Source organism: Myxine glutinosa, chromosome 3 (assembly GCF_964187855.1).
Source record: "Myxine glutinosa chromosome 3, kmMyxGlut1.1, whole genome shotgun sequence".
Classification (NCBI taxonomy): domain Eukaryota; kingdom Metazoa; phylum Chordata; class Myxini; order Myxiniformes; family Myxinidae; genus Myxine; species Myxine glutinosa.
In genome coordinates this window covers 214922206-214940302 of record NC_136263.1, presented here as the reverse complement: position 1 = coordinate 214940302, position 18097 = coordinate 214922206, and the positions used below count along the sequence as shown (strand labels likewise).

The 18097-nt window shown below is 43.7% G+C and overlaps 1 protein-coding gene across 1 annotated transcript in view; it reads right to left on the bottom strand.

The window, feature by feature from the left end:
• Window positions 1-18097, bottom strand: part of LOC137422874 (ephrin type-A receptor 5) — a 224919-nt gene that overhangs the window by 83323 nt on the left and 123499 nt on the right. The window contains exon 7 of the mRNA XM_068109498.2: window positions 301-425. Coding sequence (XP_067965599.2) covers window positions 301-425 — 125 coding nt within the window. The remainder of the gene's footprint in view (window positions 1-300; window positions 426-18097) is intronic.

Sequence of the window (18097 nt, the reverse complement as noted above, 5' to 3'; positions counted from 1 at the left end):
TTGTTGAAATGAAGATCAAATAGCTGTATGTTGAAATATGTTGAAAAAGTCAAAACTTTACATGGGGTGTACTTACTTTTTCATGTGACTGTGTATGTTCCATGTGTGAGCTCTTACATGAGCCTCGACTGGGTATATAAAAATTGTTTTGTGCAATTGTATAATATAATCATCGATTGTGTTTAAAGCAGGTATTGTTTACCTGATATTTTTATTACTCCTGTTGTAATTGGCGTTATTTATTTATTTTGTGTGTACCGAGCCTTATCACATGCACCTGTACCGAGCGTCATCACTTACCTTCTCTACGTACTTGACCTCGTATTCAAGGATATTCCCGTTGGGCTGCAGAGGAGGGAGCCAGGCCAAAACGATGCAATCCTTGGTGTTCAATTCCCTCTTGATCTTTAAGATCTTGGAAGGAGCTGGAACGAGATATAAACAAAATGGTGTTTGTAAATAATATCCGCATTTTCAGAACCTTTGGGGCACAAAGCAGTTGTGAAATTCATCATCACAGTGGTCGCGAGTTCAGGGGTCAAGTCAAGTCTGAATGTCCAATTATTTCACTTCACTCTTTGATGTTTCCAGTAACAAAAACATGAAACAATTCCCTCATTATCCTCACTATCTTGTATCCTTGGCATTCCATGTGACAGGCTTGAGCTTTTCATTCCGATCGAGGAAATTTATACTGATCCCGGACAAATTACTCCTTTCATCACTTCCCGCTTTCGAACCGTTTCTCCACAACACCTTTCCAAATGAGATTCAAATATTCATATAAACTACCGGGGAAATTCCAGGTAATGTAAAATATGACTTCAGTTCTTAACTCTCCCAACATCCACCTCCCCCAACCTCAACCTCCCAACCCCAACCCCCCAACCTCAACCCCAACCCCCCAACCTCAACCCCCCAACCTCAACATGAACCCCCCCAAACCCAACCCCTCAACCTCCACCTCCCAACCCCTCAACCTCAACCTCAACCCCTGTACCACCCAACCCCAACCCCCCAACCCCTCAACCCCAACCCCTCAACCTCAACATCCCAACCCAAACCCCCCAAACTCAACCCCCAACCCCAACCCCTCAACCTCCCAACCCCAAACCCTCAACCGCCACCTCCCAACCCCTCAACCCCAAACCCTCAACCTCCACCTCCCAACCCCAACCCCTCAATCTCCCAACCCCAACCCTCCAACCTCAACCCCCCAACCTCCACCTCCCAACCCCTCAACCTCAACCTCAACCCCTCTACCACCCAACCCCAACCCCCCAACTCCTCAACCACAACCCCTCAACCTCAACCCCAACCCCTCAACCTCAACTCCTCAACCACCCAACCCCAACCCCTCAACCCCAACCCCTCAACCTCAACCCCAACCTCAACCCCTCCACCTCCCAACCCCAACCCCTCAACCACCCAACCCCAATCCCTCAACCTCCACCTCCCAACCCCAACCCCTCAACCTCACAACCCCAACCCCTCAACCTCCCATCCCCACCCTACCTCGACCACCACCCCCTCCCATCCCAACCCACGTGATGCACCTTGATGAAGGAACAAAGGTGTGGGGGAGGCACTTGTAACCGATTTTCCACTTTTGTTTAAAGTTGTAAAACAGTTTTGTTTCTCCCGTTTCCAGGTAACACAGGTTTTCTGCATTGAGCCTGGGCAGGTTTCCAAGCATTGTAAAGAGATTCATGAAACACCTTTCTTCCTTTTTCATGCATTTTAATGGCGGCGTTGTGCTGCAGGTGTGGGTATGCTGTGATTTTATTTGACTAGTTCACAAATCCGGATGTAGACAACATGGAGGCTTCGCTTGGTGTCATTTCCATTTATGTTTGTGTTTAAATTCCCACCTGCGTGAACTTTAACTGGAGTGAACTGTTTAAGAGAGGGAATAATAAGCTTGTGGTGACATTATTTACATTCAGTCCTGGATAGTTGTTGCTGTAGTAACATCTACTGTGCGTGTGACATTATAACTCCACATGTATCGACACTCGTAAAAAAAAAAACATCAAAATGACGTGAGCGTGCCAAAGTCTGAAGCCTGAGCCTAGTGCCAGGTATGTCTAGATCTTCTATATGTATTAGACATCCTGCGGACAGGAATGAAAACTCGGTTTACTCCGCACACTTTGCACATCATGTGCAGCGAATTTCACCTCCTTGCACCGTGTATTCATTACCCTCGTTGGAGGACAAGGTTTTGCTGTTTGTCTGTTTGTCCACACATAATAAATATCATTACCTCCGCTACCAAAGATGGACGGAGGTTATGTTTTCACCCCTGTCTGTCCGTTTGTCCATATGTCTGTCTGTCCTATGTGAGCAAAATATCTCAAAAGGTTGTGGACGGATTCCGACGAAATTTGGCAGAGATGTAGCGTACGTGACAAGGACGAAATTATTAGATTTTGGTGAAGATCCGGATTCGGCGACGATAATTTTTTAAGTGATTCTTCACCATTGAGCGATATGGCCAACCAGGTGGAGGTATGCTCTCGACGGAGTGCCGTTCTAGTTTTCTCTGCAACCGTTGGTAAGTGACAGGAAATTTTAACCATAGGTGTGCCTCCTCCTGTATAATTTAAAAAAATAATTATGACGTCATAGGTCACGTGGTATGGGCACCATTTTGGAAAAACTGAAAAAATTTGCACCTCTACATCTGAAAGCGCTGCATGGAAAAAAAATGAGAACTCTCCATGGGGAATAACATATTATGTTAATGATGATGTCATAGGTGCCTCCATTTTGACGTCATAATTCAACAAGTACAAAACTTCATCCGATCAAGATGAAATTTCTTGAGCGTTATCTGGGGATAAATTGGTGGAGAAAAAAAAAATGATGGCGTCATCGGTCACGTGGTTCGGCCGCCATATTGGTTTAAAAACAAAAGTCTTCAAAACCATTAAAAACACGTCCGGGCGAGGGTCTGCAATCTCTGATTGCTCTTTCTTATGTTTAAAAAAAACCACTCGTCTATACACCGCCCTTCAGGCTTGTTTGCAAGCCACCGTCTACAATTTCAATCGTAGAGACATAATTACTCTTTTATGTAAAATATTTTTCGAGTTTGTTTTCTCCTCCAAAATAGACCGTAGTGAACACACATTCGTGTTTAAAGATTGGCCTTTAAAACCAGACTCAAATTATCCTTATAAAGGGGCGACAGACAAATGGACAAATCCAAACTGTGTTTTATATTGTAGCTATTTGTCTCCCAATGCTCTTCTAGCCGAAGAAAGCTGCATAAAGCAACCATGAAAAGCTACACAACGTAAGCCCATTCCTGTTTTAAACCCTACCCGAGTTCCTCCACCGCTGCAAACTATCGCTGATGACTTGCCAACACGTGATGGAAAGGTAGCACATACATGAGAATCCCAATGCTACACACCTCAGCCTTTGGACCAGTTTCATCACATGTTGGCAAGTCATCAGCGACAGCGGAGACAGAAACGCGCACCATCGATGCTTCCAAGCACGTACCACGTGCAATGTCAATAGCACGTGGCACACGCATAACCTGTGCACCTGAAAAGGCTCTTATTTGTCTCAAGAGAACAGAAATTCCGATTCGATTGAGTATTCTTGCTGACCAACTACCTCCTGCCTTGTGGTCCTAATCAACATTCTTGGGTAAAATGCCAGGTGCATAGAAAAGGCCCCTTTATATAAGGGTATGTGCCATGTGGCAAAGTATAGAGAAGAAGGGACATTCCATAGTTACAGAAAATGCCAAACAATACAAATAAGGGACATTCCATCGTTATAGAAAATGCCAAACAATACAAATAAGGGACGTTCCATAGTTATAGAAAATTCAAAACAATACAAATAAGGGACATTCCATAGTTATAGAAAATGCCAAACAATACAAATAAGGGACATTCCATAGTTATAGAAAATTCCAAACAATACAAATAAGGGACATTCCATAGTTACAGAAAATTCCACCAAACAATACAAATAAGGGACGTTCCATAGTTATAGAAAATGCCAAACAATACAAATAAGGCACATTCCATAGTTATAGAAAATTCCACCAAACAATACAAATAAGGGACGTTCCATAGTTATAGAAAATTCCACCAAACAATACAAATAAGGAACATTCCATAGTTATAGAAAATGCCAAACAATACAAATAAGGGACATTCCATAGTTATAGAAAATGCCAAACTATACAAATAAGGGACATTCCACAGTTATAGAAAATTCAAAACAATACAAATAAGGGACATTCCATCGTTACAGAAAATGCCAAACAATACAAATAAGGGACATTCCATAGTTATAGAAAATGCCAAACAATACAAATAAGGGACATTCCATAGTTATAGAAAATTCCAAACAATACAAATAAGGGACATTCCATAGTTACAGAAAATTCCAAACAATACAAATAAGGGACATTCCATAGTTATAGAAAATTCCAAACAATACAAATAAGGGACATTCCATAGTTATAGAAAATGCTAAACAATACAAATAAGGGACATTCCATAGTTATAGAAAATTCCAAACAATACAAATAAGGGACATTCCATAGTTATAGAAAATGCCAAACAATACAAATAAGGAACATTCCATAGTTATAGAAAATGCCAAACAATACAAATAAGGAACATTCCATAGTTATAGAAAATGCCAAACAATACAAATAAGGAACATTCCATAGTTATAGAAAATTCAAAACAATACAAATAAGGGACATTCCATAGTTATAGAAAATGCCAAACAATACAAATAAGGAACATTCCATAGTTATAGAAAATGCCAAACAATACAAATAAGGAACATTCCATAGTTATAGAAAATGCCAAACAATACAAATAAGGGACATTCCACAGTTATAAAAAATGCCAAACAATACTGTTGCGGATATGAGGACTGTATTTTTTTTATTGTGTGCTTTATTATTATTATTGTTTATTCTGCGCCTCCTGCCTCCAGTGTTGTGTAAAAGTAAAAAGGGCGTCCTGGTAGTTATTCCATGAAACACCACATTGCAGGACCCGATAAAACCCTTGTTCAGCAGTTTATATCCTTATTATGTGTTTTAGGGTAAGGCCTTGTCGTCCATTAACATGACACTCCATTGCACCGAGTAAAAGAGATAGATTCCCTTCATTCCCATTCCCAAAAACCTCCATTTCCCCTTTCGTAATGGCCAAGCCTCAATTTGGCAATTACATCCCCTCCAAAGCCGCCATTGACCACGAGGCAGGGTTGGGGAAGAAAGGCGGGTCTCCACCTCGTCATAGAGGGGAGGAGTAAGTCGGCCCCGCTCATCCAACCCAGAACGAGGGGGTTGGCTTGAGAGCGCGGGGAGAGAATGCTTGGGGGAGGTTCGCAAAGGGTGAAGGGCGGGGCCTATATAACCCGCCGCGGGACGCTCCCCAAGCAGACAAGCAGATGAGACAAGCAGTTGAGTCCAAGAGATGAGCTGAAAGGCTGAGCTGAGCTGCGTGGTGAGGTGGACAGGAAAAAGCTGGGTCGTCAGAGCAGGGCTGAGTCGTGAGGGCCAAAAGCAGAAGATCTTCCAGGGAAGCACAAAGCCTGCTATTCGTCACCTTGCTCGCCAGCAGCAGTGTCTACAGCAGCAACAAGACTCGACAGCCGTTTGGGGCCTGGACGGCAGTTTGGAGCAGGGCCGCGAAGGGACAGCGGCTGCCGAACGCGCCGATTCGTGCTGCCGAACAAATTGGACTTTCCTCTCCTTCCAGCCAATTCCTATCATCATTCCCCGTGTGAGTCGTCTTTGTTTGTTCTGTCCTGGGTATTAATTAAGCCTGTTAGATAAGCTAGTATTTTCCCTGTGTCTCTAAAAGCTTCTGTATATTATTTTATTATCTTTCCTTCTCCTTGGTTACTTTGAGCCTGTAAATAGTAATAAATAGTAATCGTATTTCAAACCTTTCTTTGCCTTCGTCCTCCTTTTCTTCACATCCGTCGTCTTAGTCTTTTCCCTCATTGAATAGCGGTGGCGCGATACGGCCAACGTTTGGGTAAATCGGGTTTAGTCGGGGAACAACTGTTCGGCCGCGGTTACCTCCGCTCGGTAAAAATAACATCTAATCCGCGGACCGTAACAAATTGGTGTCGGGGAGTGAGGTACGGACCCGAAGCGCGCTTAACGCGCTCAAAATTACGAGCTGCTGGAAATTTGTGTTGTAAAGCAAAACCCGAATTTTGAAATCGCGCCATGGCTGGTCAAGGCGACGGGATGCCGGTGGGAGAGAAAATCGGGGTAGAATCGACCCAGGACCTCGGGGAAATGTATGTGGAGGAAACGGAGGAGGAGAAAAATGGCAATGTGGTTGCGGAGGTTTCAGACGCGCAAAATGGCGCTCTCACGCACGAGGTTACGGGCGCGCAAAATGGCGCCTTTGCGCACGCGGTTACAGCGGCACCAAATCTGGCGGCGCCCGTGACCATAGCAGCACCGGTGAATTGGGACCTCTTTATGATACAAATAAAGGCGCTCATGGTCCAGCAAATGAAGACCTGAGGAATGAATTGGGGAACCTGATGGATGCTCAGAGTGAGCAAATAAGGGACGAAGCGAGGGCTCAGAGTGAGCAATTGGGGGTAATGAGGGACGAAGCGAGGGGTACCGGTGAAGGATTAGACAAGAAATTTGGGAAGTTAGACGACAAATTTGAGGGGTTAGACAACGGCATAAAAGAGGTAAACAATGGGTTAACGGGGGTGGAAAATAGAATGGCTGCCCAGGAGAATGAGATAGAGGGGGTGAAAAATGGGTTAATGGGGTTAGAAAATAGGATGGAAGGCAAATTGCGGGAGATAGGGGAGCAATCCGCCCGAGAAATTAAACAAATGGGAGAGCAGATAGAGGAGGTAAAAATCGGGGTAGAAACCAAATTGGATGCTCAGAGGGATGAATTGGGACAGATGAGGGCAGCATCTACAAAAGAGTGGGAGGAGATGAAAGAGGAGATACGACGAGGTGTAAGTGAGGAGGTCTCGGGGGTACGCGAGGAGGTAAAGCGAGGTGAAAAGCGTATAGAGAAAGAGGTGAGAAATGGAATGGCTAGGTTACAAGGGGGCATAGAGGACCTGACGGAGGAGGTGGAACAGCTGACAGAGGGACAAAAAGAACTAACGGAGCAGGTTCAAAGGAACACTGCGGTACTAGGAGGGTTGAAAGCGACACAAAAAGAAATCAAAAATGACTTGATAGCGACACAGAGGCAATGTCAGATGTTACGTGAGGGACTGACAACGAGGTTGGAAGAGGTGACAGAAGTAATGGAGACGAAGGACCAAGAGGTGAGGACGCACATAGAGACGGTCAAAATAGCCTTAGAGGACGAACTTGAGGAGACGCACCAGGAAATAAAAGAGGTGAAGCAAAAATTAGAGGAAGTGGAAGAAGAGGTGAATGAAATTAAGAAGAGACGGACAGAAACTAAGAGAGAAATACAGGAGGAGGTGATGGAATATGTACAAGGTAGGTGCTCAACTCATAATGATGTGCTCGCTAACCAAATAAAGAGTTTGCAGGTGGCGAAGGAGGTGCGGAGACGAGGTGCCAAGGTGAGTGGCAATATACGTGGAAATGTACATGATGTGAGGAAAGCTTCAGTCGGCTTGGGGGTTGCTTCTGGATCCGGGTGTTCGTGAGAGGCCGTTGGTGAAGTGTGCGACAGGTCTGGTGTGCGAAAGAGGAGGTGTGCGAGAATGTCCGACTCTGGGGTGTGTGAGGAAAAAGTACGCGCCGAGGAGTGTGTGTGCTGTCGAGAGTGAGTCGGTCGTAGCACGTGTGCGAGGGAGCACATGGAAGCGCGTAGTGAGGAGTGTTACAGAGGATGTAACGGAAGAGTGTACACCTGTGGTGAGTGTTACGGAGGAAGTAACGGGAGAGTGTGCGCAAGAGGATGCGCGAGAAAGTTGTGTAACGGACGGGTGCATGGGGAAAGAGCATGCTGTCAAGAGTAAGGGAGAATGCACGCCTGTGGTGAGTGTTACAGAGGATGTAACGGGAGAGTGTGCGCAAGTGGGTGCGCGAGAAAGGTGTGTAACGGACAGGTGCGTGAGGAAAGAGTGCGCTTTCAAGAGTGGTGGTGAAAGTAGTGAGAGTGACACGGAGCGTGAGTTGGTTGTGACAGGTGAGAGAGGATGTACACCTGGAATGGAAGGATGCACACCTGGAATGGTAGAGCGTGTGTGGGAATGCACACTTGAGTTGGTAGTGAGGCACGTGGTTGGGTGTGCGAGTGAGAGCACACCTGTGATTGTCACAGAGGAGGTGACCGAGGAGGGGGCACGAAGATATGTGTTGGTGAGGTGTGCGAACGACGAATGTGTGCCAAGGTGTTCGGTGGTCAGGTGTGTGACCAAGTCTGTGAGCAAAAGAACGACAGCAATAGCGAAGTACGCGGGGTGCACGGGCGGCATTGGAGCACCGAGCTCGGTGAGGGTGAAAGGGGTAGCGTATGCGTGTGAGCATGCAGGTGAGGCATCGACGGTAACCGGGTTAGCAGTTAGAGCGACTTATAGCCGAATCGGGCCCTCGGTGCGTGCCGGGTTTCGCGTGCCGCGAGGACCAGCGGGGATCCGAACCACGGCGGGTTCGAAAGGACCGCCGTACGTGATCCATGCTGGGCCGCATTTGGAACGGCCGCGTCCGTGCTCCACTAGGCGGAGCGGGCAGCCCGATAGGAAGGGTCGTCATGGCGACCCCTTTTTTTGACGCGTTCCAGCAGGTTGAAATCGGGCCATTGGATGGCTCCGTGCTGAGGTGGTGCGTGGGATCTCGGCCCGGGTAAACCTCCTTCCCTGCACCGAGTGTCGGATGCATCCAGCTGCCGGCACCAAACAACCCGCATTCATTGCTCGGCTGTACGAAGCCGAGCTTTAGAAGTGAATTGGCGCACCAAGAGGATCTAGTAAGTAGACGGGTGATGAGGTTAGTGTTTTGGACCCAAAATTAGAAAAAGGCAAAATTTGATGACTGGCAAAGGATTGGCAGAGTGATGATTGGTAATGGTACAGTGATTGGCAGATGATTGGCAAATTTTTGATTTGTGGAAATTGGACGAGCAAAATTTATAGAAAGAGATGCCCCATGTGATGGGATGGCCAATCCACCATCCCTCACACCGGGGGGGCAAAGGAGCACTAGATTTATGAGGTTGATGGCAGTGAAAACTAGCCCGGGAGGGTTAGGATATATCGTGTGTAGGGATCTAGAGAGATGACCTTAGGTAACGTTAAGATTAGGTAGTGACAATGATACCTGTAGTGGGGACGCAGGTAGATTAGTGTGGATGATAATGACGTGGGAGCGCAATAGTTTAAAGGGACGACTGGGAAGCGCAAGTTTCAGAGGGGAGTAGTTAGATGAGATGATGCCGTGTGTTTGAGAATTGGAAGTGTATGGTGAACAGGTGTGATTGAACAGGTGTGATTGCACAGGTGTGCAACTGAACAGGTGGATGGAGCAGTGTATGGGTGAGAGTGAGTGATGGTGATGAGTATTGTGCTGACCAAATGGTCCAGGAAGGAAGGAGGGTGCAGGTGGCACCAGGTATGATTGCACAGGTGTGCAACAACAGGTATGAAGAACAGGTGTATGGAGAATGGTTGTGTGGAATAAATGGTAGTGTGGAATATCTGGAGTACTGGAATGGATGGTCGTGGAGTGAGTATGATGGAAACTGTGGAGTGGAGTGGATGGTGCGAAGGTGTGAATGGGGGAAGAGTGGACCCCCATCACGAATACCCGGGGCGGGTAGTGTAAGTGTTAGGTAGAGGGTATAGGTAAATTGTGGTTGGATATTGGCATCTGTGGTGCAGGTGGAAGAATGGTGATTGGATGGGTGCATTAGTGTTGTGGAAATGGCTGGGCGTGTAGCCTGTTAGTGTGTGTAGTTGGTTTGGGCACTCCACAACTGTGAGGATGTCGGCCAGGTGAGGCCGCAGGTGGGCTCTGGGAGCCGGTAGTTGTTGTGGATGGGGCCCGAGGATCCGGAGGACGGACCCGGGTAGCCCAGTGCCAGAGGGCTCCAAGTGGGGAGACAGAGCCAGGAGGGGCTTTCCCCAGTTAGATAGGTTAGGTAAGCAGCAGGTAAGCTCGGGTGGCAACTACAGTGGTGGAGGTGTGCAGGTGGGTAGACCTGCTGGGAGAGCTACACGCACCAGCCCAGAAATTGTGCAAGGGCACCGGGAGATGAATCGGGGGAGTGAGACCCTAAATTGAGCAGCATCACAGTTTGGTCAATGGGAATTGGTTTTTAGAACCCATAGTGTAAGTTGGCCAATGGATTGGCAGGGAGAGACCCCGGGTAGAGTAAAGTGTGTTAAAGTCATTTAGAGGATAGTTAGGATTGAAGTCTCCTTGCACCATCTGCATCGACTCACCTGGGGTGACGTACCTCCACACCATGCCAGGTTGTTTTTGTTATTTTTATGTGCAGATGTTTTGGATTGTGAGACCCATCATGACGTGGGTGTGACATTGTGCTTGATGTTCCATCTCTTCCTCCTTATGAGGATTGATGATGAATTTGGGTGATGGCAAATTTTGGCTAGAGGGATAGTGGTGACGAATTTGGTATAGAAGGCATATGGGGAAGACGTGACAGTAGTGACGAATTTGTAAATGTGTAGATTTTGTACATATGGGGTAAGGGCAAGGGTAGTGTAGGTGACAGGGGGGTGACATACGGTAGGGACGAGCTTTCTCACTTCGCCCTCCGTACGCATTTCGCCTTGCATTGCCTTATTGATGTGTACCCTTGTGACCTTACCCCTCGCTCATTTGTCTCCCCCCTTTTGTCTCCCACATGACCTGTGCGCCATTGGGCGCCGAGGGGAGCGTGCGTGAGTCCGCCATTGTGCGCCCGGAACTCCCAGAACCAGCTGTCTGCATCGATGCACCACATTATGGACCACATGTCTGTGGCCGAGCACCATTGATGGACCCCATGGGTTGGGGCCTGGCCCCTCTGCTGGAACCGGCCATGAGGGCCCGAAATCTTGCTGGCGAACCTTGGCCACAGGGCACCGATGCCCCACAGGTGAACCACACTAGTCAGCCCTGTGGGCCATAAATAAAATAAATAAAATGGACACATTTGGGCAAGATTTATTGCAAATCTCTCTGGTCGTAGTCAACGTGTGGCCCTGAATGGGTTTCTCCCATCTCCTCTTCCTGTTCACTGTTCTGTTCAGGCTGGAGTTCCCCAAGGTAGTGTTCTGGGCCCTGTGCTTTTCCTGGTCTTCATCAATGATCTCTCTGACTCTCTAGAAAATCCTCTCTATCTCTTTGCTGACGACTCTACTCTCTGTCGCTCCATTCCTCATCCCTCAGATCGGCAGACTGCAGCCTCCTCACTCTCTGCAGACCTGGACAAAATCACAGACTGGGCAAACAAATGGAACATGTCTTTCAATCCTGATAAATCTCACACTCTTACGATGTCTCTCCGAAAAGACCGACTGGAAAACCCTCCCATCCACTTTCTGAATAATCCTCTCCAAGAAGTTCTTTCACTCAAGCTTTTGGGTCTCACTATTTGCCATGATCTTTCCTGGGAAAACCACATTTCAAATCTGGCCTCCAAAGCCAGTCGCCGACTGGGCATCCTCCGTCGTGTGAAGTCCTTCCTTGACACACCTGAGCTCCTCACCACATACAAGGCTTTCATCCGTAGCTCTATGGAATACTGCTCTCCCCTCTGGTCTGATGCTCCTGCCTCACACCTAGCCCATCTCCACGCTGTTGAAACCAAAGCGTTCAGAATCATTGGAATCTCCCGCGATGAAGCTAACTCCAAGGGCCTTTCACTCACTCACCGCAGGCAGGTTGGTGGTCTTTCCGTCTTCTACCGACTCCTCTCTGGCCTTGCCCCCCCAGCCCTCTCTGGGCTCTGTCCCCCAAATATTCCTACAGGTCGCACAAGATCTGCCTGCAACCCTCTTATGGTTAAACTGCCAAAATCAACACTTTCTGCTCACCTTCACTCCTTCATTCCTCTTTTCTCCCACCTCTGGAACAAACTCCCTCACTCTCTTCAATCCCACTCTACCCTCCAGGTCTTTAAAACAGCTGTTCACCACCATCTCTTATCCTCCCCCATCCAAAACCTTGATATTTTCTACCCCCACTAATTTCGGTCCCCATGTGTTTTATACCTCCCCCCCCCCCTCCCCTTCCCACGCCTCCTGCCCCCAAGCCCTCTCCCTCCCACACTTCTCCCTGCTCTCAAATGTTGTGGTTGTGTGCTCCCCTTCTCTCCCCATCTTGGCTTCCGCTCCCTCTTTTGTATATTTTGTTTGTCTGGTTGATTTGTTTGTGAAATAAATGTTAGCTCTTTCACGAGCCTCGATTCAGTATACAAAAAAAATTAAAAAAATATTTAAAAAAAGGCCGCCAGCAAAGAAAATGACAACAACTGGAAGAAATAATAATAGCCAGCAGAGGGAGCCGAAGAGCAAGAGATCACCTGCAGGGTTAGGGGTTGTTGTTTTTATTTTCATTGAACAATGGTGACTGCACCGATTGGTGCTTGGGGGTGTATTGGTGCGTTTTGGGTGCTTTCATGGTGCATTGATGCAGAGCAGACTGTCTCCCCCCCAGAAAGAACAATCACAGGTCCTGGGTCGCATCTTGTAAATAAAAGTAGTGTCAATTGTAAATAATGCTCCCCACCGTCAATGTGTAGTTTGAAGACCATTCCGCAATTCGGTTAACTGTGGGCGTGTGTCTGTTAGGCAGGGTGCAATGGAGCAGCGGGACACATTTATTTATGTTTTAAAACTGTCGCACTCAGGGTCAGGTTAAAAGTAGAGGGAACTACACCTACGTGTCACACTAAATAAAAGTTGTAGGCCCGGGCCGTGCCTAAGAGGAGGAGGGTGCAGTGTTGCGGATATGAGGACTGTATTTTTTTTATTGTGTGCTTTATTATTATTATTGTTTATTCTGCGCCTCCTGCCTCCAGTGTTGTGTAATAGTAAAAAGGGCGTCCCGGTAGTTATTCCATGAAACACCACATTGCAGGACCCGATAAAACCCTTGTTCAGCAGTTTATATCCTTATTATGTGTTTTAGGGTAAGGCCTTGTCATCCATTAACATGACTCTCCATTGCACCGAATAAAAGAGATAGATTCCCTTCATTCCCATTCCCAAAAACCTCCATTTCCCCTTTCGTAATGGCCAAGCCTCAATTTGGCAATTACATCCCCTCCAAAGCCGCCATTGACCACGAGGCAGGGTTGGGGAAGAAAGGCGGGTCTCCACCTCATCATAGAGGAGAGGAGTAAGTCGGCCCCGCTCATCCAACCCAGAACGAGGGGTTTGGCTTGAGAGGGCGGAGAGAGAATGCTTGGGGGAGGTTCGCAAAGGGTGAAGGGCGGGGCCTATATATCCCGCCGCGGGACGCTCCCCAAGCAGACAAGCAGATGAGACAAGCAGATGAGTCCAAGAGATGAGCTGAAAGGCTGAGCTGAGCTGCGTGGTGAGGTGGACAGGAAAGAGCTGGGTCGTCAGAGCAGGGCTGAGTCGTGAGGGCCAAAAGCAGAAGATCATCCAGGGAAGCACAAAGCCTGCTATTCGTCACCTTGCTCGCCAGCAGCAGCGTCTACAGCAGCAACAAGACTTGACAGCCGTTTGGGGCCTGGACGGCAGTTTGGAGCAGGGCCGCGAAGGGACGGCGGCTGCCGAACGCGCCGATTCGTGCTGCCGAACAAATTGGACTTTCCTCTCCTTCCAGCCAATTCCTATCATCATTCCCCGTGTGAGTCGTCTTTGTTTGTTCTGTCCTGGGTATTAATTAAGCCTGTTAGATAAGCTAGTATTTTCCCTGTGTCTCTAAAAGCTTCTGTATATTATTTTATTATCTTTCCTTCTCCTTGGTTACTTTGAGCCTGTAAATAGTAATAAATAGTAATCATATTTCAAACCTTTCTTTGCCTTCGTCTTCCTTTTCTTCACATCCGTTGTCTTAGTCTTTTCCCTCATTGAGTAGCGGTGGCGCGATACGGCCAACGTTTGGGTAAATCGGGTTTAGTCGGGGAACAACTGTTCGGCCGCGGTTACCTCCGCTCGGTAAAAATAACATCTAATCCGCGGACCGTAACAATACAAATAAGGGCCACTCCATAGTTATAGAAAATGCCAAACAATACAAATAAGGGACACTCCATAGTTATAGAAAATGCCAAACAATACAAATAAGGGACATTCCATAGTTATAGAAAATGCCAAACAATACAAATAAGGGACATTCCATAGTTATAGAAAATGCGAAACAATACAAATAAGGGACATTCCATAGTTATAGAAAATGCCAAACAATACAAATAAGGGACATTCCACAGTTATAGAAAATTCAAAACAATACAAATAAGGGACATTCCATAGTTATAGAAAATGCCAAACAATACAAATAAGGAACATTCCATAGTTATAGAAAATTCAAAACAATACAAATAAGGAACATTCCATAGTTATAGAAAATGCCAAACAATACAAATAAGGGCCATTCCATAGTGATAGAAAATGCCAAACAATACAAATAAGGGACATTCCACAGTTATAAAAAATGCCAAACAATACAAAGAAAGGGACATTCCATAGCTATAGAAAATGCCAAACAATACAAATAAGGGACATACCATAGTTATAGAAAATGCCAAACAATACAAATAAGGGACATTCCATAGTTATAGAAAATGCCAAACAATACAAATAAGGGCCACTTCATAGTTATAGAAAATGCCAAACAATACAAATAAGGGACATTCCATAGTTATAGAAAATGCCAAACAATACAAATAAGGGACATTCCATAGTTATAGAAAATGCCAAACAATACAAATAAGGGACATTCCATAGTTTCGAAAATGCCAAACAATACAAATAAGGGACATTCCATAGTTATAGAAAATGCCAAACAATACAAATAAGGGACACTCCATAGTTATATAAAATGCCAGACAATACAAATAAGGGACATTCCATAGTTATAGAGAATGCCAAACAATACAAATAAGGGACACTCCATAGTTATAGAAAATGCCAGACAATACAAATAAGGGGCATTCCATAGTTATAGAAAATGCCAAACAATACAAATAAGGGACATTCCATAGTTATAGAAAATGCCAAACAATACAAATAAGGGACATTCTATAGTTATAGAAAATGCCAAACAATACAAATAAGGGACATTCCATAGTTATAGAAAATGCCAAACAATACAAATAAGGGACATTCTATAGTTATAGAAAATGCCAAACAATACAAATAAGGGACACTCCATAGTTATAGAAAATGCCAAACAATACAAATAAGGGACATTCCATAGTTATAGAAAATGCCAAACAATACAAATAAGGGACATTCCACAGTTATAGAAAATGCCAAACAATACAAATAAGGGGCATTCCATAGTTATAGAAAATGCCAAACTATACAAATAAAGGACATTCCACAGTTATAGAAAATGCCAAACAATACAAATAAGGGACATTATATAGTTATAGAAAATGCCAAACAATACAAATAAGGGACACTCCATAGTTATAGAAAATGCCAAACAATACAAATAAGGGACATTCCATAGTTATAGAAAATTCAAAACAATACAAATAAGGGACATTCCATAGTTATAGAAAATGCCAAACAATACAAATAAGGGACATTCCATAGTTATAGAAAATGCCAAACAATACAAATAAGGGCCATTCCATAGTTGTAGAAAATGCCAAACAATACAAATAAGGGACATTCCATAGTTATAGAAAATGCCAAACAATACAAATAAGGGACATTCCATAGTTATATAAAATTCCAAACAATACAAATAAGGGACATTCCATAGTTATAGAAAATTCAAAACAATACAAATAAGGGACATTCCATAGTTATAGAAAATGCCAAACAATACAAATAAGGGGCATTCCATAGTTATAGAAAATGCCAAACAATACAAATAAGGGACATTCCATAGTTATAGAAAATTCAAAACAATACAAATAAGGGACATTCCATAGTTATAGAAAATGCCAAACAATACAAATAAGGGACATTGCATAGTTATAGAAAATGCCAAACAATACAAATAAGGAACATTCCATAGTTATAGAAAATTCAAAACAATACAAATAAGGGACATTCCATAGTTATAGAAAATTCAAAACAATACAAATAAGGGACATTCCATAGTTATAGAAAATGCCAAACAATACAAATAAGGAACATTCCATAGTTATAGAAAATTCAAAACAATACAAATAAGGGACATTCCATAGTTATAGAAAATTCAAAACAATACAAATAAGGGACATTCCATGGTTATAGAAAATGCCAAACAATACAAATAAGGGACATTCCATAGTTATAGAAAATGCCAAACAATACAAATAAGGGACATTCCATAGTTATAGAAAATGCCAAACAATACAAATAAGGGACATTCCATAGTTATAGAAAATTCAAAACAATACAAATAAGGGACATTCCATAGTTATAGAGAATGCCAAACAATACAAATAAGGGACATTGCATAGTTATAGAAAATGCCAAACAATACAAATAAGGGGCATTCCATAGTTATAGAAAATTCAAAACAATACAAATAAGGGACATTCCATAGTTATAGAAAATGCCAAACAATACAAATAAGGGGCATTCCATAGTTATAGAAAATGCCAAACAATACAAATAAGGGACATTCCATAGTTATAGAAAATTCAAAACAATACAAATAAGGGACATTCCATAGTTATAGAAAATGCCAAACAATACAAATAAGGGACATTGCATAGTTATAGAAAATGCCAAACAATACAAATAAGGAACATTCCATAGTTATAGAAAATTCAAAACAATACAAATAAGGGACATTCCATAGTTATAGAAAATTCAAAACAATACAAATAAGGGACATTCCATAGTTATAGAAAATGCCAAACAATACAAATAAGGAACATTCCATAGTTATAGAAAATTCAAAACAATACAAATAAGGGACATTCCATAGTTATAGAAAATTCAAAACAATACAAATAAGGGACATTCCATGGTTATAGAAAATGCCAAACAATACAAATAAGGGACATTCCATAGTTATAGAAAATGCCAAACAATACAAATAAGGGACATTCCATAGTTATAGAAAATGCCAAACAATACAAATAAGGGACATTCCATAGTTATAGAAAATTCAAAACAATACAAATAAGGGACATTCCATAGTTATAGAAAATTCAAAACAATACAAATAAGGGACATTCCATAGTTATAGAAAATGCCAAACAATACAAATAAGGAACGTTCCATAGTTATAGAAAATGCCAAACAATACAAATAAGGGACATTCCATAGTTATAGAAAATTCAAAACAATACAAATAAGGGACATTCCATAGTCATAGAAAATGCCAAACAATACAAATAAGGAACATTCCATAGTTATAGAAAATTCAAAACAATACAAATAAGGAACATTCCATAGTTATAGAAAATTCAAAACAATACAAATAAGGGACATTCCATAGTTATAGAAAATGCCAAACAATACAAATAAGGGACATTTCATAGTTATAGAAAATTCAAAACAATACAAATAAGGGACATTCCATAGTTATAGAGAATGCCAAAGAATACAAATAAGGGACATTCCATAGTTATAGAAAATGCCAAACAATTCAAAATAAGGGACATTTTAAAAATCTCATGTGCATGCTGGACTACCCTTGTGTTCTTAGGAGTAAACAAGTAATGCTCCAGAAAAGTTTATATAAAGGTGCGCCAATTTGATTCATACACCTGCATGAAGAAGTAAATGTATTTCATTTTCCAGATGTAGTGACCGAAGACTGCAGATGGCAACCATTTTGGCCAATTGCGATTTAGCTCATAAGTATGTTTGGGTCACATGTCATTTTGATGGATGGGGTCTGCATGGCACAAAGTAGGTCTGCAGTAGGAGTTGCCTTGAAAAGTTACTAGATTCGCACTTGCTTTGAATATCGTACAATATTAAACGCTGAAGGCTCGAGGGATTACACTCCTGGGAACCCTCCCTGCAAAAA